The 24839-nt window shown below is 41.6% G+C and overlaps 1 protein-coding gene across 1 annotated transcript; it reads right to left on the bottom strand.

The window, feature by feature from the left end:
* Positions 1–4766: 4766 nt before the first annotated feature.
* On the bottom strand, positions 4767–17534 carry LOC113019243 (gastrula zinc finger protein XlCGF46.1-like). The gene is made up of 2 exons (XM_026162805.1): positions 16984–17534; positions 4767–6438 (listed from the first exon to the last, which is right to left on the bottom strand). Exon 2 carries the CDS (start codon positions 6427–6429, stop codon positions 5023–5025), a length of 1407 nt encoding a protein of 468 aa, XP_026018590.1. The 5' UTR covers positions 6430–6438; positions 16984–17534; the 3' UTR covers positions 4767–5022.
* Positions 17535–24839: the final 7305 nt, after the last annotated feature.

The raw sequence follows: 24839 nt of genomic DNA, 5'->3' as shown, positions 1-24839 counted from the left end.
TGGGGGTTGGCAACTAACGTTTCTGGTGTATTACCGCCACCAACTGGAACAGAACAATAAAACATGTTCTACTGATACTTATTCTTATTGAAAACAAAAGTCTCATTTCCCTGTACCATTCCCTTGACCTTTTGTTTAATTACTGATTTCATTTCTTTACTCAGCTCCCCACCCACTTCAAACCAGATACTGCATAACATTTAAAATGATTTAACATTCATCAATTTATCAATGATAGCTTCATCAATTATTTCCTAAATGTACTTTCCAGGTAAATTTTTAACCCAACCATATACCCAAGGGGGATTAGCTCAAAGGGTAGAGCTCTTGCTTAGAATAGAATAGAATAGAATAGAATTCAACTTTATTGTCATTGCACATGCACAGGTACAGGGCAACGAAATGCAGTTTGCATCCATCCAGAAGTGCTTTAGTGATATAGATATATTACAATATATATTAGCAATAATATAGATATGTGAGTATATTACAGAAATGGGTCTATTATGGTATGTTATAATGTACACGGTATGAAGTATGTTGTGAATATTCTATAACTATAAGTATGTACAGGCTGTAGTGAGTACAAGCTATGTACAGGATATGAACAGGATATAAATATGAAAAACTATACAGAATATGAAATAAATAACTTTACAGAATCTGAGATATACAGCTATACAGAAATGGGAACTATGCAAGTTGTAAACAGTTGTAGGATTAAAGATTATCGAATGTACAGAATGATTATTTACACAGAGCTATACAGTAGTGCAGTTAAGATAAGTGAGGGTGTAGATAGTTTCTACAGAGGCTATATAAAGTGCTGGTGGTTGTGAGTGGTGGTTCAGTCCATGTTATTATTGTGTTTGAGGGTACAGTTGTCCATTGTGGGTGTGTGTATGTTCAGTCCATGAGTTTAACGTGGGTCAGATGTCAGGAGGCAGAGTTCAGGAGTCTGACAGCTGTGGGGAAGAAGCTGTTCCGGTACCTGGTGGTCTTAGTCCGGAGGCTCCTGTGGCGCCTCCCAGAGGGCAGGAGGGTGAAGAGTCCATGTGATGGGTGACTGGGGTCTTTGATGATTTTCCCAGCCCTTTTCAGACACCGCTTCCTGTAGATGTCTTTTATGGCAGGAAGTGGTGCTCCGGCGATGCGCTGGGCAGTTTTCACGACCCTCTGCAACGCCTTCCGGTCCGAGGCAGAGCAGTTCCCGTACCAGACTGTTATACAGTTGGTCAGGATGCTCTCGATGGTGCAGCGATAGAAGTTCACCAGGATGTCTGAGGACAGGTGGTTCTTCCTCAGAGTCCTCAAGAAGAAGAGGCGCTGGTGAGCCTTCTTGACCAGCTTGGAGCAGTTGGTCGTCCAGGTGAGATCCTCGGAGATGTGGACTCCCAGGAACTTGAAGCTGCTCACACGCTCCACAGCCGTCCCCTTAATGTGGATGGGTGGATGTGGCTCAGCATTCCTCCTGTAGTCCACGATGAGCTCCTTGGTCTTCTCGGTGTTAAGCAGCAGGTTGTTTCTGTCGCACCACTCAGCCAGACGATCCACCTCCTCCCTGTAGGCGGCCTCATCGTTGTCACTGATGAGGCCAATCACCGTGGTGTCATCTGCAAACTTAATGATGGTGTTGGAACCATCAGCAGGTCTGCAGTCGTGGGTGAAGAGGGAGTAGAGGAAAGGGCTCATCACACAGCCTTGTGGTACACCGGTGTTCATTGTGATGGTAGATGAGCAGCGGTTATCCAGCCGGACATGTTGGGGGCGGTTGGTCAGGAAGTCCAGTAACCATTTGCAGATGAGGGAACTGATACCCAGGTCTGTCAGTTTCCTGATGAGTTGTGAGGGGTGGATTGTATTGAATGCTGAACTGAAGTCTATAAACAGCATTCTGGCATAGGTGTTGTTGTTGTCCAGGTGTGAGAGGACAGAGTGCAGTGCGATGGAGACTGCATCCTCTGTGCTCCTGTTCCGGCGGTATGCGAATTGGTGGGGGTCCAGGGTGGGGGGGAGACAGGATTTGAAGTGTGCTAGGACCAGTCGCTCTAAGCACTTAGTGATGATGGGGGTGAGTGCTACTGGGCGGTAATCATTGAGGCAAGATGGGTTGGAGTTTTTGGGTATCGGGACGATGGAGGTGGATTTGAAGCAGGCCGGTACCACAGCGTGGGCCAAGGACAGATTGAATATGTCTGTGAGCACTCCTGCAAGCTCCCCAGAACATGCATGTGAGAAGTAGTGGGATTGTAAAAAAATCTATTTTAACATTTGCAAGTCATAACTGCAACTGCAGCTTTAGGTTTTCTGAAACTTTTTCCTCATAATAAATGCACTATTCATTTTATCTACAGAAAATTTGAATCTTCTGAATCTTTCTACACCTTCGTTATCATATGTTTCTATCAAGTAGCCATCGAATAACAAGAGCCTGTAGAGACAGGTGGATGTTCACATTGCAGCCAATTTGAGGAGAGTCGCAAGCTCTTTGGCTGATGGTTTGATACTCAAGGTGGGGCTCCTTCCATAAAACGTATGCACAATAAAGTTATTAAAAGTGGGCAAGAACTGATCCTCGTTTTTTTGCCACCACATTTGTGTGTTTTTTCCATTTGAAAAATTCGCTCTTTGATAACCTGTTTATAAACTCATAAAGAGCAATTTTTACAATCCAGTACAGAAGACTGCATATGGATCTAATCCAGCACACCTGAGGAGAGCAGAAGCAAATGTTGTTTAATGGAAAAAGGAATTAAAATGTTGTGTCTGCATGGTAAACAAGAAAACTCCAGAGCTGTGATACTTGCTCTTTCATAGGTGCATTTATTCTTTCATGTGGTACTTTGATTTTCCAAATTTTGGCAAAATTGATATTGTTCTTTTGTGTCATGCACATTGCCCATGAGAGGACCCCTGAGCTTGAACAGCTCTACAGTGACTTGACTGTCAGACACCACTGTCTTCTAAAGGCTGGTATATCATTTGGTACGAGATCTGGAAAACCCACTGTGATATAACTGGTGAGAAATGGTGAAAATAATGTACACTACAATAATGTGTTTTACCACACATGGCACATGACAATACAGTTGCAGGGGATTTGAAATGCACGTGTGGGGTTGTGTGTGGTCCTGTGATAAATGGTATAATTCCACTGTAATTATATGCAATTTCAATTCTTTTTTGAAATTGCATATAATTATATTTATCCACAAATACTTAATGGTAGGTAAACTACAACAAAGGGATTATGTTCATCTGCATGTAGCGTTTTCAGTGTGAGAATAGATAAAGGGATAGAAAGTCATTTTCTTACAGAGAACAAAGAAATTACTATACTGACATAACTTTTAAGTAATGTATAAGTAAGTTCACAGAAAATAAGAAAGATACATCATATCTTTTATATATCTAAATACTTATAGGATACACTTAATTTTACACATACTTCCCAGTTAAAATGACACAAATTGATGAAATACAATAATATTTGCAATACAACATAAAAATTACAGGTTTCATTTTCTCTTCATGCAGCTAAACCGACTCATCATTTTTAGGACAACAGAGACCATTTAAAACACATTTCACATGGGCAAGTTACAACAGAAACAGCACAGCATTTACTTCACTAATTATCTCATGATGAACAGCCAAGTAAACATCAACAGGCCTTTCAGATTGACCAAGAACGTAGTCTGTGCAGACGTTTTGCTTCTCCTTGTGATCACATGATGGTAATGTTTGGTCTGCAAGTTCACAGATGTTTGCACAGAACAGATAAAGTCAACATTTTTTGCATTATATTAACATGACAACCTTTTCCTCAATTCAATCTTTACTGAACAGTAAATTTTTATTATGTGTACATAGATTTCTAAGCCTTGCTGCATCAGTGGCCTCTTAATGACTTTAATTTAGGTTTCTAGTAAAGAGCCATTAGATTTATGAAACAACAATCAGGAGTTTCTGAAAGGACTCTGCTGCTCTTTATTAAACAGTTTGATTAAAAATTAGAACATGTAAGAAAGTAACATGAACAATTCAAAGAAAGTCTTCTTACATGCTGGATGCCAAAAGGACCCCCTGATGTCCCTCTGTGGGGCGATACTCCCACTAGGTTTATATCTGGGACTCTCCACCATTTGACCTTAGAACTGAAGAAGCTTCTCGGATGAGAGGTGAAATGTCTTCAAGTAACTTAAAGAAGTCCAGACGCTTTTCTTTGCAAGCTCCTTTGACTATGATGACCTGGATGACTGAGAACCTTCACAGACAAAAGGACATGTTCCACCACATGGAGAAACTACATACTACAGCAAGAATAAAGCTACAGCACTTTTTCTAATTGTTAACCCTCCTATCCTTCACTGCAAGCAATTCATGTTAGAATACTTACAGATTTAAGTACTGTTACAATCAATATGTACATCCTACTAAAACATTTTTTATGGCAAAGGTAAAAGTCGCAAGACCTTTTCATTCTGCCTGGTAGCTCCATCTTCATCATCCTTTGCCAAGTGTCCTTTGACCACTGTTACACCTGTCTCCCTCTCATTTACACACATGTATTCTTTCTTGCCTCTGATGACAATTATTAAAGCTGAATTCTGTGAAGCCTGATCTCAAGCTTTCGAAGTTTGACCTAGCATTCAGCAGATTTGTTCAGATCCTCTGTGCTTCTCACCGTCTCCAAAAGGACACACAGTATGGGTTTGCTGATCCTTAATACGTTTGTGTTATGGATAAAAGACTTTCCATACTCCTCATATTTCAGCGGTTTAATAGTTGGTGAGATTGGGATTTTTCTTTTAGATGACAAAACCTAGCAAAAGAATGTCAACACTATGCACAATGACAGTGTTTAACTCCAGCATAGATAAGCTTATGCAAATTTAAGAATCTAATCTGAGTAAAACTTTCTACACTGATGACAAACGCTTTAATTCCATTATGAATAATCTGATGCTTTTTAAATATATTGACACAAGTAAAAACCTTTCAGCACTGACGATATAAAAACTATTTAACTTCAGTGTGGATTAGTTCATGATGTTTTAAAGTATCTATGCGACCGAAAGCCTTTCCACACTGACCACAGACAAATGGTTTAGTACCAGTGTGAATGAGTTTATGTTTTTTTAAAACCCAAATGTCAGGAAAAGCCTTTCCACAAAGATCACAGACAAATGGTTTAACACCAGTGTGGACGAGCTGATGAGTTTTTAAAACCCTCATGTAAGTAAAAGCCTTTCCACATTGACCACAGACAAATAGTTTAGTGCCATTGTGGACGAGCTGATGTTCTTTCAAGGAACTCCTGTGACTAAAAGAATTCCCACACTGATCACAGTTGAATGGTTTAACTCCAGTGTGGATGAGCTGATGTCTTTTTAAGGTGCCATTCTGAGCAAAACACTTTCCACACTGATCACAGCTGAATGCTTTGACTCTAGTGTGGGTGAGCTGATGTTTTTTTAAGTTGCCATTCTGATTAAAACACTTTCCACACTGATCACAACTGAATGCTTTAAATCCAGTGTGGATGAGCTGATGTTTTTTTAAGCTGCCATCCTGAGTAAAAAACTTTCCACACAGATCACAGCGAAATGCTTTAAATCCAGTGTGGGTGAGCTGATGTTTTTTTAAGCTGCCATTAACAGTAAAAGCCATTCCACACTGATCACAACAAAATGGTTTAAATCCAGTGTGGATGAGCTGATGTTGTTTTAAGCTGCCATTATGAGAAAAAGCCTTTCCACACTGATCACAGCTGAATGGTTTAATGCCAGTGTGGGTGAGCTGATGTTGTTTTAAGCTGCTATTACGAGTAAAAGCCATTCCACACTGATCACAGACAAATGACTTAATTCCAGCATGGATGAGTCGATGACGTTTTAAACTCTCCTTATGAGCAAAAGCGTTTCCACACTGATCACAGATAAATGGTTTAGCACCAGTGTGGATGAGGCCATGAGTTTTTAAACTATCCACGTGAGCAAAAGTCTTGCCACACTGATCACAGACAAATGGTTTAGCACCAGTGTGAATGTGCTGATGTTTTTTTAAGGCACACTTATAAGTAAAAGCCTTTTCACAATGATCACAGACAAATCGTTTAATGCCAGTGTGGATGAGTTGATGACGTTTCAAACCCTTCATGTAAGTAAAAGACTTTCCACACTGATCACAGCTGAATGCTTTAACTCCAGTGTGGATGAGCTGATGTTTTTTTAAGCTGTTTTTCTGAGTAAAAGACTTTTCACAGTGATCACAGGTAAACCTGTCCCCAGTGTCAGTGCGCCGGCATCTTCTGGGTAGCTTCATAGTAGTAAAAGTCTTTTCCATGGGGATCACAACTGGCCCATCTGTATTAGCTGGTGTTGGGTGATTTTTGTTGAGGTCATCAATGTGCCGAGGTTTCACCATGCTTTCCCCCTTTTGTATAATGACAAAGAACCAAAACATTACGTTAACATAACAACAACGTTATGAAACTACGAAACCTACAAAAAGTACAGATGATACATTGTGTAATTCAGATCATGCGCATCCCCATGAGTAAAAAAAACAAAAAAAATATTATGTATATACATATACACACACACACACACACACACACACACACACACACACAAATAAACTCAAAAGTACAGTTTTTAAATTTAATGTTGCTGAAACAACAAAGTAATAAAACAGAGGGTTGTGCGGTCAGCTGAGCACACCATCCGCTCCGAGCTCCCTGACCTGCACTCAATCTACAGCAGGCGGTGCTGGACCAAGGCCAGGAAGATCGTGAAGGACCTCAGCCATCCCAACAACAGACTGTTCTCTCTGTTGAGGTCAGGAAAGCGATTCCGCTCCCTGAAGACCAACACAGAGAGACTGAGGAGGAGCTTCTTCCCGCAGGCGATACAGTCTCTCAATCACACCACCACACAGTACTGACCCACACATATGGTTCTTACACACACACTGGACTTTCTGGACTTTGTTTTTGCACAACACTGGTCACTATATTCTTCATTTCCGGTTAATACTTGTACAGCTGCTGTTATTGTGTATATATTTATTTATATTTAGATTTCTTCATACATTCTTATATAGTTCTATATTGTGTATTGTGTATTTTGTTGTACAGTTATTTTATTTTCAACTTTAATTTATATATTTATCTTTATCTTATTCTTCCCAGTTAAATTTACCCTTCATTCTAATTTGTGTTGTACAGTTATTTCATTTTTAACCTTAATTTATATTTTATTCCTTCCTAGTTAAATTTACCCTTTTTAATTTTTCATATTTATTTCCTATCTTATTCATAGCCTTTTCCTTTTTTGTTTTCTTTAGGTCACGAGCAGTTGTCCAAGCATTTCACTACATATCGTACTGTGTATGACTGTGTACGTGACAAATAAAATTTGAATTTGAATTATTTAATAAAAAATAAATCTATCTGATCGAGAAATCACTCATCTTTGGAAAAGAGAGTTTATTACAGAGAAATGGCATTTTCCAAAATAAAAGCTATACTATACGCTTCTTCTTGGCTATATTCTCAGCAGCATATTAAACATATCAGGTCCCCATAAGGAGAATCATGTGCTAACGGCTGTCTAAATGACTCAGGTAAAGTTTGTAGCATGCATGCCTGTTGTTTTTGTCTGCTTCCACTTGTCTTTGCACTAGGATGATGTCGGCGTAAATGTGCAGTCATATTCGTTGTGTTCCCACTAGTGCTGTCAGCATTAATCTCATTGAAATGACCTTAACGCCACAACACGGCAAATCTCCGTTAACGAGCTACCGCGGATCGCCCCGTGCGTGGGGCTGGACGGCCAACATGTTAACGAGCTAACTGCGCTAACACACTAGCTCCCACCAATGTAATTGAGCATTGCGTGGCACATCCAACATACTGTTTTACTTTTGTCCATGATGCGCTTACCTTCAGGGTCATACCTCACATAAAAACCAAAATAGTTCCAAACGCCAGATCTGAATGAGGGTGGGGGACATTTGCCATCTTTCAAGGAGAGCTTAACTTCTGTCTCGCTAGCTTGCCCTGTGCTCAGTGAATCTGCGTTCGACTACTGAGCCTAGGCTGCACTGTCAATCGCAGATCCACTGAGCGCTCAACACAGACAGCATCGTCAGAAGAAAAGTTGATGAAATAAATTACAATTTTTGTATTGTTCGATACATATGCGTACGGAACCAAAAGCGCTGTATCGAACGGTTCAATATCAATACAAGTATTGTTGCACCCCTAATAAATATACACACACACACACACACACACACACACACACACACACACAATATGTCACATATTGACAGTGGTTTTTTTGCTTTCACTTTGCAATCGCGCGAACTGTGTATAGAGGTATTCTTGCCAATTCCTTTCTGTGTCCCGCTCATGTATTGACCCATGTGCCTGTTCATCTTAGCCGATATGATGCCTGACAGGAGCTTCCATGTAGTACTGAGGCAGGTTATTGGTCGGTAGTTGGAGGGGACCGGTCCCTTCTTGGGGTCCTTGGGGATCAGGACCGTTCGGCCTTCAGTTAGCCATTCCGGGTGTCTCTCGTTAACTAGCAGCTGGTTCATTTGTGCTGCCAGACGCTCGTGGAGTGCAGTCAGCTTCTTCAGCCAGTAGGCGTGAACCATGTCGGGCCCTGGTGCTGTCCAACTCTTCATACTGGAGACCCTTTCTTGGATATCTGCCACTGTGATGGTTACTGGACCCTGTTCAGGGAGGTCGCTGTGGTCTGCCCTCAGATCCACTAGCCACTGAGCATTGCCGTTATGGGTTGCATCCTTCTCCCATATGCTCTTCCAGTATTGCTCCGTCTCCAGCCTTGGTGGTGCTGTTCTCTTATTGTTCCCTTGCCACTGAGAGTACACCTTTGCTAGTTCTGTGGAGAACAGCTGGTTTATTCTCCTGCCTTCTATCTCTCTGGTGTACCTCCTCAAGCGGCTGGCCAAGGCTGTGAGTCTTTGCTTGGCAGTTTCCAAGGCCTCAGGTATGGACAGCTTGCTGTATTTCTTAGGCACCTTATTTGTCGCACCTTTCTGCAACTCTGTTAGTTGGCTAACCTCCCTCCGTGCTACTTTGATCTTGCCCTCTAGCCTCCTTCTCCATGGAGGGTACTGCCCCTTGTGGCTGTTCAACTTGTAGCCAAGCATCTCACTGATCACTGCTGCCGTATTGTAGATCAGCTTGTTAGTGTCGGTAATCGTGGTTGTAGGTATTGCCCGTAGTGCTGCATTAACATCATCTAGCAGACCTTCTGAGGGTACTTCACGTAATCTTGGTAACTGGCTACGGGGGATCCAGGTTTCAAGCTTGGCCATGATCCTATTTTTCAGGTCAGTTCCTCTCGCACTCAACGATCCTTCTCCTATCGCACTTGGGGCTATGTGCCCAATCTCGGGTGGGGGTGATGATATCTCCCCCCTGACCTGGCGTCCTGACTCCTCCTTGCCGTAGCATTTGTACGAGTTGATTGACGAGTTGTACCTCGTCAATCTCTAGCTGTGAGAGCAGTCCCTTCTTTTGAATGTTGGAACACTGAGCTACTAGTTGTTTCGCCGTCATTGTGGATGTTGGGTATTGAAGAATCCATAGGTCCCTCATCCTATTCATGTAGCCCCTTCCGCCGGGGTTACTTGCGTAGTAGCATTCCAACAACGCCCTGTTTTCGTCCCTTGCCCACCGATGCCTTCTTGTTCCAGTAGCCCACTTTTCGTCAGGGTGCCCTGGTTCCTCGACACCTGACGCGGACCTTGTTGATCCGGGCGACGTCCGAGCCGGCATGCCTTCATATTTATCTGTCTCGCTCATGTCTGCGGTAGGCTTGCTTAGCATAGGGGGTCTAGCCTTAGGACCCTTACTGGATACAGACGCCCCAGGCAGGAATCGAACTTGCGATCCTCTGTTCCAAAGGCGTGTAGTTTAACCACTACGCTATCCAGCTGGCTACGGATACCGACTACGGAACGGAGCAGTTGTCAGCCACCTCCTGTACATGGATGACATCAAGCTGTATGCCAAGAGTGAACGAGACATCGATTCACTGATCCACACTACCAGGCTATACAGCAATGACATTGGAATGTCGTTCGGACTGGAGAAGTGTAGTCGGATGGTAACAAAGAGAGGGAAGGTAGTCAGAACTGAGGGGATTGAACTACCAGAAGGCAACATTGCAGACATAGAGGACAGTTACAAGTACCTGGGGATCCCGCAGGCAAATGGGAACCATGAAGAGGCCGCTAGAAAGGCTGCAACCACCAAGTACCTGCAGAGGGTCAGGCAAGTCCTGAGGAGTCAGCTGAATGGTAAGAACAAGATCCGGGCCATCAACACGTACGCCCTGCCCGTGATCAGGTACCCTGCTGGGGTAATAGGCTGGCCAAAGGAGGAGATAGAAGCCACTGACATAAAGACAAGAAAGCTCCTGACCATGCATGGAGGGTTTCACCCCAAGTCCAGCACCCTGAGGCTGTACGCTAAGCGGAAGGAAGGGGGCCGGGGACTGGTGAGTGTCAGCACCACAGTCCAGGATGAGACAAGGAACATCCAAGAATACATTGGGAAGATGGCCCCAACTGACCGAGTGCTCAGTGAATACCTCAGGCAGCAGAAACCCAAGAAAGAGGAGGGAGACGAGGAACCATCATGGAAGGACAGGCCCCTGCACGGTATGTACCACCGGCAGATAGAGGAGGTGGCTGATATCCAGAAATCCTACCAGTGGCTGGACAAAGCTGGACTGAAAGACAGCACAGAGGCACTAATCATGGCAGCACAAGAACAAGCTCTGAGTACAAGATCCATAGAGGCTGGGGTCTATCACACCAGGCAAGACCCCAGGTGCAGGCTGTGTAAAGATGCCCCAGAGACAATCCAGCACATAACAGCAGGGTGCAAGATGCTAGCAGGCAAGGCATACATGGAACGCCATAACCAAGTGGCCGGCATAGTGTACAGGAACATCTGTGCCGAGTATAACCTAGAAGTCCCGAGGTCAAAATGGGAGATGCCCCCAAGGGTGGTGGAGAATGACCGAGCTAAGATCCTGTGGGACTTCCAGATACAGACGGACAAAATGGTGGTGGCTAACCAACCGGACATAGTGGTGGTAGACAAACAGAAGAAGACGGCCGTAGTGATCGATGTAGCGGTTCCGAATGACAGCAATATCAGGAAGAAGGAACACGAGAAGCTGGAGAAATACCAAGGGCTCAGAGAAGAGCTCGAGAGGATGTGGAGGGTGAAGGTAACGGTGGTCCCCGTGGTAATCGGAGCACTAGGTGCGGTGACTCCCAAGCTAGGCGAGTGGCTCCAGCAGATCCGGGGAATAACATCGGAGATCTCTGTCCAGAAGAGCGCAGTCCTGGGAACAGCTAAGATACTGCGTAGGACCCTCAAGCTCCCAGGCCTCTGGTAGAGGACCCGAGCTTGAAGGATAAACCGCCCGCAGGGGCGTGCTGGGTGTTTTTTTATTCATATATATATATATATATATATATATATATATATATATATATATATATATCACTTTGCTGGACGATATATTCGTTTTCTCTAAGTCACTAGAGGAGCATCAGACCCATATACGGGCAGTGCTGCAGAGCCTCCTCGAGAATATGTTTTTGTAAAGGCAGAAAAGTGTGAGTTTCATGCTAAAACTATTGCTTTTCTGGGGTATGTGTTATTAGGAGTGCAGTTGAAGACGGACCCTGCAAAAGTGAGAGCAGTCACGGAATGGCCTGTTCCAAGTAGAGCAGGGCGATATGACCAAAAATATTTATCACGATATACATTTGAAAATTTGCGATAACGATATAACTGATGATATAATTGACACAAGACAAAATACTTTTGTCTTTACAGACTGAACCTGACTGGGCACTGGGCCACCTGTTCCTGAGGCCACCCGGTCCATGGTGCCAGACCTCCTTCCCCCCGCCCGGCTGATTGAGCACCTGAATCAAGGACCTTGTACTTCCTGTGTCTACACCTCGCCCGCGAACAGTAAGGCAAACGACTGTCATGCTTTTCCCGGACATTTTCCCCAAGCTTTATCACTAAAACCACTCTCCTCTTGTTGCAGCGTGCAGAGACTCCCAGTGCATTTCCCGCAGCCTGTGCCTTTCCTCTATGCTCACGAGAATGGACTTTCTATGAAGATTTAAGTTTGCCAATTATTCATTAGAAAGCTAGTCATTGTTTCAAGTTTGGTTCCCAAGCAGACAGGAAAACCTTAGTCCATTATTTCGTGACTCATATCTACACGTTTTTGCTTTTTGAAAATGAAATAAAGTTTTGTTTGTTTTTTCCCGTTTACGGGGTGTATGTGTGGGTCCCACATTTGAGTCCTCCAGTTAACTGGCCTGGGCCGTGACAACAGAAATGTGAGATGGTTGAGAATTTACACCTGTGTACTGTTATACTTTAGATAGCAAGGAGCAGAAAGCTGAGTTTATTCAACTCCCCGGACAAAGCTTGTGTTGCAAAACTGAAGCCTAAACCCTCCAATTTCACAGCCGTTCGCTTCACCTACACACAGCTGGACTCGCCCCACTTAAAACACGAAGGCCAGGTCCTCAGGAGGATGCAGTCTCTGACTTTAAGCATGCCTGTGTCAAGTGTTCAGGAACCAGAACGCACTCATGAGAAGTATGTTTCTTAGAACAAGAAGGACAAGGGATGAGAACAGGAGACTGTTGGAATGCTACTGTGCAAGTAATCCTGGTAGAAGGGGTATCATGAAGAGGCTGTGGGACCTATGGAGTCTTCTGACACCAAACATTTAGACCAGAGGTTACAAACAGGTCGGCCGCAGTGGACCTGGACTGGACTGCTAGAGCAGAAAGTTATGTTTTAATACATGACAGGGCTCTTCTGGATAGAGACCCTGGTCAGGAGTCAAAGTCCCAATCTGAAATACCAAAGGAATCTTTATTTCCACTTTCTTAAAATTTCTGATATATACCTTTACATACATTACCATTCAAATGTTTTTGTGATTGATTGCAATTCAAGTCTTTCAAGTCCAATGATTAGCTTAAAATTGTACAAAGGTAAGTGTTGAACTGCTAGAGGTTTAAAATAATAATAGGGCTGGGTATCGTCACTAATTTCTATAGCTGACTCGATTCTGATTTACAAGCTCCCTATTCAGCTTTTATTTATTTTATTTTATTTAACACAGTAGCTTGCAAAAGTATTCGGCCCCCCTCTGCACATCACTCTGAACACACCAAACTGTCAAATATGGTGAATCATGCTCTGGACATCAGCGGGGACAGGGAAGCTGGTCAGAGTTGATGGGAAGATGGATGGAGCGAAATACAGGGCAATCTTGGAAGAAAACCTCTTGGAGTCTGCAAAAGACTTGAGACTGGGGTGGAGGTTCACCTTCCAGCAGGACAACGACCCTAAACATAAAGCCAGGGCAACAATGGAACGGTTTAAAACAAAACATATCCATGTGTTAGAATGACCCAGTCAAAGTCCAGATCTAAATCCAATCGAGAATCTGTGGCAAGATCTGAAAACTGCTGTTCACAAACGCTGTCCATCTAATCTGACTGAGCAAAGAAGAATGGGCAAGAATTTCAGTCTCTAGATGTGCAAAGCTGGTAGAGACATACCCTAAAAGACTGGCAGCTGTAATTGCAGCAAAAGGTGGTTCTGGCAAGTATTGACTCAGGGGGCTGATTAATTATGCAAACCCCACTTTTCAGTTATGTATTTGTAAAAAATGTTTGGAATCATGTATGATTTTTGTTCCACTTCTCAGGTGTACACCACTTTGTGTTGGTCTTTCACGTGGAATTCCAATAACATTGATTCATGTTTGTGGCTGTAATGAGACAAAATGTGGAAAAGTTCAAGAGGGCCAAATACTTTTGCAAGCCACTGTATCTATTATACGTTCAGCCCCAGTTTAAGTTTCATGCTTTCCGCCCCCCCCCGTTTCAGACTTTATAATGTGTGTGTATGGGACGGAATGTTGGAGGTTAGAGTGAGACAGCTCAACTACTAGAGTGGGAAAAGGGGGAAATTTTATGTTAAAATCTTCTCTTTAAACTGCGTGTCCGCAGTGTCTGTACAATAGTGGTGGAGATTTTATTTTTGCCACCTTATATGAAGTACCGATGTTTCTCACTGCACTGGCTGAGCTGCTCCTCCATTAGACTCCATTCCCAGTTGCCTGTGACAGCAAACATCTTCATTTTTCTATTCAGTGAGATTTATTGTAGGGCATTGTTTTTCAACCGTTTTTGAGTCGCGGCACATTTTATAGGTTAAAAATATCCAGTGGCACACCACCTACCAAACTTGCTCCAAAATGACACATTGTACCTTCATACAGTACATATAATGGCAAGTTAGTCTCTCAGTTTGTTTATACTCACTCAGTGTGAAACCTGGGCTAGTCTAGATGAACATAAAGATGATATTCTGGCAGGAATTGAAGAAAAGCATACATGAAGTTCTTCCTTAACAGTTCTTAATCTCTCTCTGTTTTTAGTTTTTATAGCAGCCATGCTCGAAAAGCTTTGCTCACATAGATATGTTGTAGAAAATGGGAGCAATGTCAAAATGGCTCTGTTTGCAAGAATGGGGAACTCCTGGGCAGCAGTCAACCAAAAACTGTCCAAAGATAGATCAGCAAAGCTCAGCTTTAAACCACGGTGTTGTCTCAGTTCAGTTAATTCCTCCTGCTCCTGCAAAGTCATATCCTTTCTGAAAACTGCTGCTGAGCTATATGGGCCCCTTACCCAGTCAAGGCATTCAGTGGAGACTGAGGGGAAATAATTGGACAAAAATTCAAACGTACTGCTCTGCTGTCACTTCCAACATAAATGAAGACAGAAAACTAAACAGCAGTGACGTTTGTAGGGTTACTGAAGTTGGGCTAGGTGGTATATAATGACGTGCTACGTGATCGCTAGCGACACGGCTATGTTAGCATAACATAAACAGTGAAGCTCCAGGATGAAAGCTACCATTTTTCCACTCAATAAAAGTTAACGTGAAGGTTCCTGATGGTTAGAGACAAATGCAATCGCACGGACCAAACTTCAGTCAGGAGAACAACTGACATAATCCATCCACAATATGAGATTAGGGTTATTAATATACTGCAACAACATGGGAATAGAGCAGCTGTGATAGAATACAGCATTAATGAATCAATGGTACAGAAGTGGAGGAAGCAAGAAGAATGAGTTGAGTAGTTTGATTTATCTGACTGCTTTGTTTAGCTTAATGTGTCTTATAGGCCTAATCCCGTGCACCTTATGTTCAGAAAAATACATATTTGACTTTTTTTATTTGGCACACTGCAGTTTAATGTTGCAAAGCACCTCTTTTAACTTCAGTGGATATTATACATGGTTATGCTCAGGATATGTCAGCCCATTTCTACTGGAAATGCCTTTTGGTTAAACTTTCAGCAAGGAATTTGCATTTGCACTGTTACATTTTTATATAGCTTTATAGCACATAAAAAAAACAGCTTCTTGCTTAAGTGAAAATGAATGGATGGTGTTTTTTTTGCGCTAGTAAAGTTGTGGAGTTGTATTTTGTCTCGCATCAATTGTATTGTCAATTATATTGTTATCGCAAATTTTCAAATATATATCGTGATAAATATTTTTGGCCATATCGCCCTGCTCTACTTGTAGTAATTATTAAATTGTATTTTTGGACCAATTGTGTGCCGCGGCACAGTGGTTAGGAAACACTGTTGTAGAGCACTGCTGCAGAGCGTTGTATTGTATGGCATTATTGTGCCTCATAGAGTCAGTAACAACTAGGGCTGGGCCATATCATACCGTTCATACGGCACACTTAAAATCAATCCTTTGATTTTTCTGATAATCGACAGTGCCCCTTATAATACTGTGTGCCTTATGTATGAATTCTGGTTGTGTTTACTGACCTCAAAATGATTTTATGTGGTACACAGCGCTCGAAAATCTGTCAAATGTTTTAGTATGACTTTGCTAAGCTACGAACCCGCACCGCTTGATGGATTGTCGGAGCATTACGGCTATCGTAGGCAGGAGCCTCGCAGTGTGATACATACTGTGCTTCAACATAATATTACCGTATTGTGTGTGTATAACCTCTTTTTAAGTAAAAAAAAAAAAAACCCAAACGTACAGCTTATTGCACCAGCATGCATCTGCTCTTATATAATTATCATTAGTTTACAGCTTTAAGCTTTTAAGGTGCTAACTAAAAATAAAGACAAGATAATATAAATTTTAATGAAATTTGCAGATTGTTTTGGTGAAGTTGAATAAACTCCGTCGTCTGCTCCTTGCTATTTAAAATATAACAGGACACCGGAGTATATTCTTGAGCATCTCAAACTTAAGATAATCAGTTGTCTGCTTGATGTTTATTCAGCTGTGTAAAAACGATAACTTTAATCTCAGCCAAACCGATTTACTCAGAAACAAATAAAATACTGAAAAAAAGCCAAACAAAACTGAAAGAATAATAAGAGTAATATTAAAACTAACTAGCTGCCGCCATTGTTGAAAATTGAGTACGGCCGCGCTATGAATTCTGGGACACAGCTTCTTCTTCTTCTTCTGGGTTTAACGGCAGCTGACATCCTTGTGCATGCAGTGCTGCCATCTTCTGTTTCAGTCCGTTATTACACTCTTAAATCCTACTACTTATTCCTGCGAGGCGTCGACTATTAAATTGGATTAGTCCACGATCATGACTAGTCGACTAATCTTGGCAGCCCTACTTCATATGAAGGAAAACAAATAGGTGAACACAAATGATTAAAATAAATAAGGTGCTGAATTGCTGGAAACTCCAGTCAGACAAAATGACAGGGGCCGAACAGAACATACAGACGAAAACAAAATTAGCTAAGAGAGAGAAACCCTGTAGACAGTTATAGAGTTAGGCAACCAATATAATTATAATGTACTCACCCTCGATCCCCTCTGATTCAAACTAAAGATCCACGCGCGGAGAAGGAGGCAAGCGGGGCTTTGCAGTTGGACTAGGACTGGTAGAGACAGTGGGCTCACTGACCTCCACTCCCCAGCATGTTACTCCCGTCAATCACCACGAAGGCAAGTTATTTGTTTACAGGTGATTTATTCCAAACTGACCGACAGGATGACTTGGCGTTGTCACCGAGAGGCCAAGTAGATATACCTTGCAGAGACCAAGCTGCGTGAGCTACGAGAGCGTATATCTTTCCAATCAAGCATCAGAAACAGAAACTTGATCTGCCGGAGACCAGAGGGCGAGCAGTAAGGAAGCTCAGCACAGCCACACGATCTTTGCTTTAGCCGACTTGAAAAAAATATAAAAGTCCCCGTGGAAGATAAAAGTACGATCCACCGTGTTCTAAGCCCACTTTCTGCTCTGTGGATGATTACTTCTTCTTTATGTGTGATGGCGGTTGGCAAACAACGTTTCTGGTGCATTACCGCCACCAACTGGAACAGAACAATGAAACATGTTTTACTGTCTCGTTGAAAACAAAAGTCTAATTTCCCTGCACCATGGCTGTGTCCCACTCCAGCTATGGCGTTATTTTTGTGCCATTATTCTGAGCGCATGTTAAAAAAAATTGCAGGTGCAAGTGTTGCATTTTGAGAAGAAATTTATTTTGAGTGAAGAAAAACCTAAATTTGAGTGAACTAAATTCATTGCTGCGTGCAAAAAATGTATTTCAGTGTTTGCTATTATCCATATACACACACAATAGCAGCCCCTCTCGCTCAGTTTTTGCATTTGCGCTTGCTCGCAATGTGTTGCTCGCGCTCTCAACATTTCTGCCCGTGCACGCTCAACTCTTTGGCTGTGTCCCAATTCAGGGGCTGTATCCCATTTCAGGGTCTGCAGCAGTGGCGTGTCCAGCGGGGTGGCAGACTGGCCACCCCAGGTGCCACCCCGAAGCTAAAACAATAAAATTTAATGAAATATCAAATGTACGATTATGGTTTCACAGTGAAGCTCAGATATCCGAGGGTAAGTGAATGCAGCACCGGTTTCTGCACTATGAGCATCATGTTAGCAAAGGTAGGAGAGCCAAGCCCGAACGACAGCACCGCAGAAAACATTTTTTCGGCGAAAGATTAACAAGTTAACATAGCTGGACTAGCCATCGGACATTTGCACGGTGGGCTGATGACTTATTTATTTATTTATTTTTTGTAATTCAAAGGCTTTATGGCTTTAATACCTGGTGGGCCGGTCTGTAGTCAAAATGCCCAATTTTTTGTCCCAAAAAATACAGTGAATACAAAAAATATACAATTTAAGATTCAAAAAGTTACCGTAGTATCAGATTTCTTTCAACTATAAATACTAAACTGCTGGGGGGGGCACTTTTTCCTTTTTCCTGCAGGTTAATACTGGCAGTGTCACCATGCCAGCTGACAGTATTTCATCATCAGCCAGTGTTGTTCTTTATACATCAATATTACCAAAGTTTACCATAAGGCAGCATAGAAAGTATTTACTTCCTTTCAGGTTTTATTCAAATGTTAGTCTTTTCAGTTGTTTCCCCATTTTTTTCCAGTTTCAAAATCAAACACCAGTTTGTGAGAAGATTATCTTCTTTTTTTTAACAGGCATTGGTTTTGCATTGGCATTGGCTAATTTGCCAATTGTATGTTAAAAATGTTCGTATTTTAATATTCAAAAATGTTTTTGCCCAAAACATATGTGCACTACATGTCAGTAAAAATACTATGCAAATATTGATGTCCTTGACTGCTGAATAAACACTGACTGATTGTATCTCTTGTACTTTATCAACGCAGTATCTAAAAACTTTGCACCATAGTGGTTAAAATCTCATTCTAATAAGAGTTAAAAGCGCATTCGGTTATTAGGTTTACAGGGTTATTGAATTATGGTTAACGGTTGGTAGAATTGTTTTTAACATTATCTGCCATTTACATCTGCTACCCTTCTCCAAATCTGTGCCTCTACCTGGCCCCCCCAACAAAAATTTTCTAGACACGCCACTGCTTGGCAGCTGCACGCTTGACTTTTCTCAGTTCATGGGCAGTTATTTTGCGCCTTGGTTTTTCCACACGCTTCTTGCGACCCTGTTGACTATTTTGAATGAAACGCTTGATTGTTCGATGATCACGCTTCAGAAGCTTTGCAATTTTGAGACTGCTGCATCCCTCTGCAAGATATCTCACTATTTTTGACTTTTCTGAGCCTGTCAAGTCCTTCTTTTGACCCATTTTGCCAAAGGAAAGGACGTTGCCTAATAATTATGCACACCTGATATAGGGTGTTGATGTCATTAGACCACACCCCTTCTCATTACAGAGATGCACATCACCTAATATGCTTAATTGGTAGTAGGCTTTCGAGCCTATACAGCTTGGAGTAAGACAACATGCATGAAGAGGATGATGTGGACAAAATACTCATTTGCCTAATAATTCTGCACTCCCTGTATAGTTATTATATTAATCATTCTTAGTTATTATAGCAGTGAGTTTGAACTGGCCAATATTATATGTATTGTCAGATTATTATGATATATATATATAAACACCCAGCACGCCCCTGCGGGCGGTTTATCCTTCAAGCTCGGGTCCTCTACCAGAGGCCTGGGAGCTTGAGGGTCCTGTGCAGTATCTTAGCTGTTCCCAGGACTGCGCTCTTCTGGACAGAGATCTCCAATGTTATTCCCGGGATCTGCTGGAGCCACTCGCCTAGCTTGGGAGTCACCGCACCTAGTGCTCCGATTACCACGGGGACCACCATTACCTTTACACGTTACTGACATTTTTGTAGTAATTTGCACCTAAAACTTTTTTCATTTGATGAGTAACACTATAAAAGAGTTATTATTAAATTTAATTCTAGTTATGAGTTAAATTTTACTCTATATGGTAGTAGAAATTTTACTCCATGAGAGTTTAGTTTTAACTCCTATAAAGAGTTGAAAAATCAACTCCCGGAAAAGAGTTACTCTAACTCGGCACTAGAGTTCATTCGATGGTCACGCATGTACACTCAAATGTAGTTAATCTGAACTCCCAGAGAGTTTATTCCAAAGACCAGAATTTGCTGTGTAGGAGCTATTTGTTCTTATTTTTTATTATTTTGAAATTAGTTAAAGTTTGTTGTTAGTTTACTTATATTTTGGGGTTTATTTACAAGTTTATTTGTAGGTTAATATTTGTTTCAATGTTTTGTTTGTTTGATGTTACCTTGTTAAATTAGTCAGTAAGAGCTGTAGGGCCATTTTGTTTCTATAAATAAAGAGACTGGTATAGGACCTGAGACCTAGCTAGTTAAGATGAGCACTCGGCTGTCAGGGTTCGTTTAGCTAATCTGTGCAGGTGAATGAATTTACCCGACTAAAGAAATCAAGAGAAACGCTCCGGGCTACTCAGTCACTAATTACTGTTACTGTACTTTTATTACAAGTATGATACTGTAAAAGCAACAGGCTGCACCCTGCCTCAGCTCCTGTGCAGAGCTGATTATTAAATATGTGCAAACAACAGCATGTTTTCAGTCTCTTGCCACATCTGTAAAGACAGAAACATTTTTTTTTTTTAAAAAGCTTGTACTTCAGTAACTCCTCATTAATCGGGAAGTATGGATTAAAGTACAGTAGTGTACTGTAATACTGAAAAAAGAAGAGAAGAACTTCAGATCCTGAGTGTGTGAGGACAGAAGAATCAGCTTTATTTCAATTTTGAGGGATACAATTTACATTTGAGTTTGTGATGATTCTGTCTTTGTGACTACAGGGGCTGCCCTCAGATTCAGACCTCAGCACCACCCAGTGACAGCAGACAGATCATCCAACATGTTCACATGTTAACTGCAAAATGAACTGATGAAAACAGTACAAAGGTTAAAGTACCACATGTGCTGTGGTGAAAGCTGCAGCTTTATTGATACAGTTAAAGACAAAAAACAAAAGGATTAATCACTCATGTAACTGTGTCACTATATATCAGCATTAACAGGACCTCAGTTTGGTGTTTCACTTAGCTGCTGATCTCAGACCTGCACAGCTTCCATTTTAAACACTTTATGTACTCAGCTGCATGAAGAGCACGTTTGAGTTTCTCTGACACAATTAAATAAAACCTGATGAAGGTCAAAGGTCGTCACTGTTAAGGTTCACAATTGAGGAAGGAGAGTACAAACCACCCATGGTCCAGAAGCTCTTGGTCAAACAATGATTTTAATGAACACACGTGTGGGAAGACAACTCTGTACGCCGACAGCAATTGATCTTCAACTTAATCAAAGCATGAACAGATATTTTATAGCATCAGGGTTTGATTTACTGACGCCCCTTCATGCGTCACAGGTACATTTTATACATAGATCAGATCAACACCAGAATGACTTTTCACCTAGAAAATCATCTTCTATTTTCATGGCTGGTACTTTCCGTTCTTATCTTAAAGTGAATTGTTCCTCTTTCTTGCCGAGACAACAAGGACGGTTCCTCTTTTACCGAGACACTTTTGCAGTTACAACCAGACATGACTAATCTCTCCTCTAAATAAATCTAACTAATGTGTGTATATGTGTTGACCCCACATGCTCTTTGTGTCACCTCTTCACCTACTAACTCTGTGTCTCGCCCTCAAATGCTCTTTCTCAATTCACCTGTTGCACTTCTGACCTTTCACTAGACCAGAGGCTCACTGAGACTATGCGTATGTCTTCTACTAAATAAATGTTTTAACCAAGAACCTCTACTAAAACCTTAATATAAAATGATCTGATATATAAGTGTTTTGTAAGCATGTATTGCAATTCCTTCTATGGCTCCAAGTCACTTGCACAATAGATTGTCCGAACATCGCGCCGAACAAAGCTTCCGACCCCCAATTAATTGACCGAGCTCCAACTCTTTAATAAGCACAGATATGCATTGTGTATAAAATAGTCATAACTGCTTAAGGCCTTCTTAAAGCTATCTGTTACATTGTTAAAGCCTCGTCTTAGCCTGCTGCTCAAAATAACTTCCACTTCTGCAAAACTCTCCAAGCCTGTTTCCTGTCCTGTTACTTTTAGCCTTTCTGGAAGACACACTGTTTAAACCTCTAAACACAATATAAACTCCAGATTATATTATTAATGCAATGGTAATGATGACAATTATTTAACAATAGCAGTAAAATAATTTCCCTGCTCCACATCACTTGTATGTTGAACTACAAACTTGTGATCTGGAATTCTTTCACAGTTTTTTGCAGATACTGTGTTATTTACCACAAAGTGATTCAAAGTTATTCATACCAGAGTAACCAGAGAGGATCATATGTTTTTAAATATATAAGTTTCTACAGGACTGAATATAATATCTTTATGTAAAAGTCCGGAGCCTCTGGGGAGTATCCGAGTATTTATAACATTACACAAACTCCATCACAGTGTTCATGAAATGCTGGGTTTATCCATCTCCTGGGGCGGGCCTACGGGGGAGGGAGCTGTTGGTGAAGGTCATGAGTCCTGCTTGATCAATGCGATGAGCTTCAGTGTTCCTGTTGTTTCTTAAATGATGCCTCTCTCAGTGGGTCAACAGAACATCTGGCACAGGACAGCTGTGATGAAAGAAAGGGAAGAAGTTTCTCCAAACCTCTGGACCCAGGAAACCCAGGTCTCCCTCACTAGTTTCTGTCCAGGGTGAATGTAGCCATTGATATAATATGGACTCTATTATTAAATGAAAAAAACAAATTACACTACACTACTGAAACATTCTGCTGATGTTTTTAAAGTTTCCATGTCACCAGGCTGTAGAGGGCTCTGAAGATTTAAACCGTTTTAGATCCATTACACTCACAGTCTTATGTTAAAATCTCAAAGGACAGCATTATATTTTTGATATTAACAGTAACTCTGAGCCTCTGTAGAGTGTGCAGATGATCTCATCGCTGTCTAAAAATGGATAAAAAAAAAACCCTAAGAAGTGCTGAATCATTCAATAACACAGACTATTAGAGTAACAGGTGTGTAGCATTTCTAACTAGCAACAAGCCTCCAACACAGTGCGTATGCTAGCGGCTAATCTAGCTAACGAATTAACAACAGAGTGATTTTAGAAACCTGCATCTGCAGCATCTGAGAGATGTTAGTTTTCAGCCCGTGTAGGGTGAGAAAACCGACATCTCACAGGTTCTGATGTGTCGGGTCCGCACTTTGTGTTTACGTCTTTGTTTTTACGTCTTTGTGTGGAATCCGTTTATCTGCTCACTTTTGCCGTTTTAGCTGTTTGGTGATTGTTGAAATGAAAGCTTTAACCTGAGATTCTGGCATTTCTTGCTAAATACATTAATATTTAAAAATGGATTGAGGATTTAATTAATTGATTTTGCTTTATTCAAGCTAAATTCGATTTTAATCAGAAATCACATAACTGAAACCCACCCCTAGTGGAAACAGGAGTATTTTTCAAACAGAACTTCTGTAATTAGGGAGCTTTCCTCATACCTTGCACCGACACCTTTTATCGCTTTTCCATGGCTGCTGCGGAGACTCAGGTCTTTTGGATTCTACTGGGGTGGCAACATCTCTGTTGGGGACAGGAAAAGACTGAACAGGCTGATCCTGAGGGCCAGCTCTGCTCTAAGGCGCCGTCTGGACACAGTGGAGGTGGTGAGTGACAGGAGAATGGTGGCTTAGCTGTCATCCCTGTTGGACATCCAGGAGACTCTGATAGCACTGAGCAGCTCCTTCAATGACAGGCTGCGGCATCCATGGTGTGGGACGGAGAGATATTGCAGGTTTTTCCCTCCAACTGCTGTCAGACTCTGAAAACTTGTCTCTGCAGATTACCACACATGTGCAGACAGACAGACAGACACACACACACACTTGTAACCGTCACCCCGATTTCCTACTATGAAATCAAACAAAACAGATTTCATTTAATATTTTATTCCGTTTTATTCCATTAATATTATTCTGTTAACATTTTTCAGTTTTATTTACACAGTGCCAAATTGCAACAACAGTCACCCAATTGGGTAGCATACAGTGTTCAGGAGTAATGGAATATATGTACGACCATTACGTATTTAAAACAAAAAATATGAGTAACTGTATTCCATTACAGTTACCGTTTAAAAAAGGTGGTATTCAGAATAAAGTTGTTTTATTGAAATAAAGGAATTACACTGCGGTATTTTCCTGTTTCATATGTTGAGCTATGCTCTCTCTATTTTTTTTGGTAATTCCACACTGGTGGAAACCCAAACAAAACACGCATTAAGAGGCGCAAATGCCTGTGTCTCAATCTCACATCTCATAATGATGTAAAGAAATATTTTTTAAAATGATTTCATATAAAGCCAAAAGGCAGAGTGTTACAGGTATCACCCTAAAGAATGTAGCCTCATGGGCAGTGTAGTTCGTGCTGCAGGGAGAATGGACTGCTATACCCGTGTCTGTGAGCACCAGGGAGGGAGAAAAAGGAGAGTGTAAAAGTACGAGCTGTCACCGACCAGAAACAGGAGCTGGAACCATGTAAATATAATAACAACCACTGCAGCCAAAAAGAATGCCTGATGAGCCCAGTTGTAAGTATGCTATTAAGACTGGACGGTACACTTTTTTGTGTTTTCCTCTGAAACAATAAGTTCTGTTGGAGCAGCCTTTCAACGTCTCTCTCGTAATCCAACATTGTGGACCTCATACTGTACTGTACTTACTTACAGAGCAATTCAGGATGACAGTTTCAGCCACCCTGTCCAGTACCAAAGTCCCTCTGTATGCGAGTGAATGTTAGACAGAAGCACTAAAAACCTTAGATAAAGTGCTTGTGTGA

This window comes from Astatotilapia calliptera, chromosome 3, assembly GCF_900246225.1.
Source record: "Astatotilapia calliptera chromosome 3, fAstCal1.2, whole genome shotgun sequence".
In the NCBI taxonomy this organism is placed as follows: domain Eukaryota; kingdom Metazoa; phylum Chordata; class Actinopteri; order Cichliformes; family Cichlidae; genus Astatotilapia; species Astatotilapia calliptera.
The sequence above is the reverse complement of the archived record's forward strand: the minus strand, read 5'-3'. Positions and strand labels throughout refer to the sequence as shown.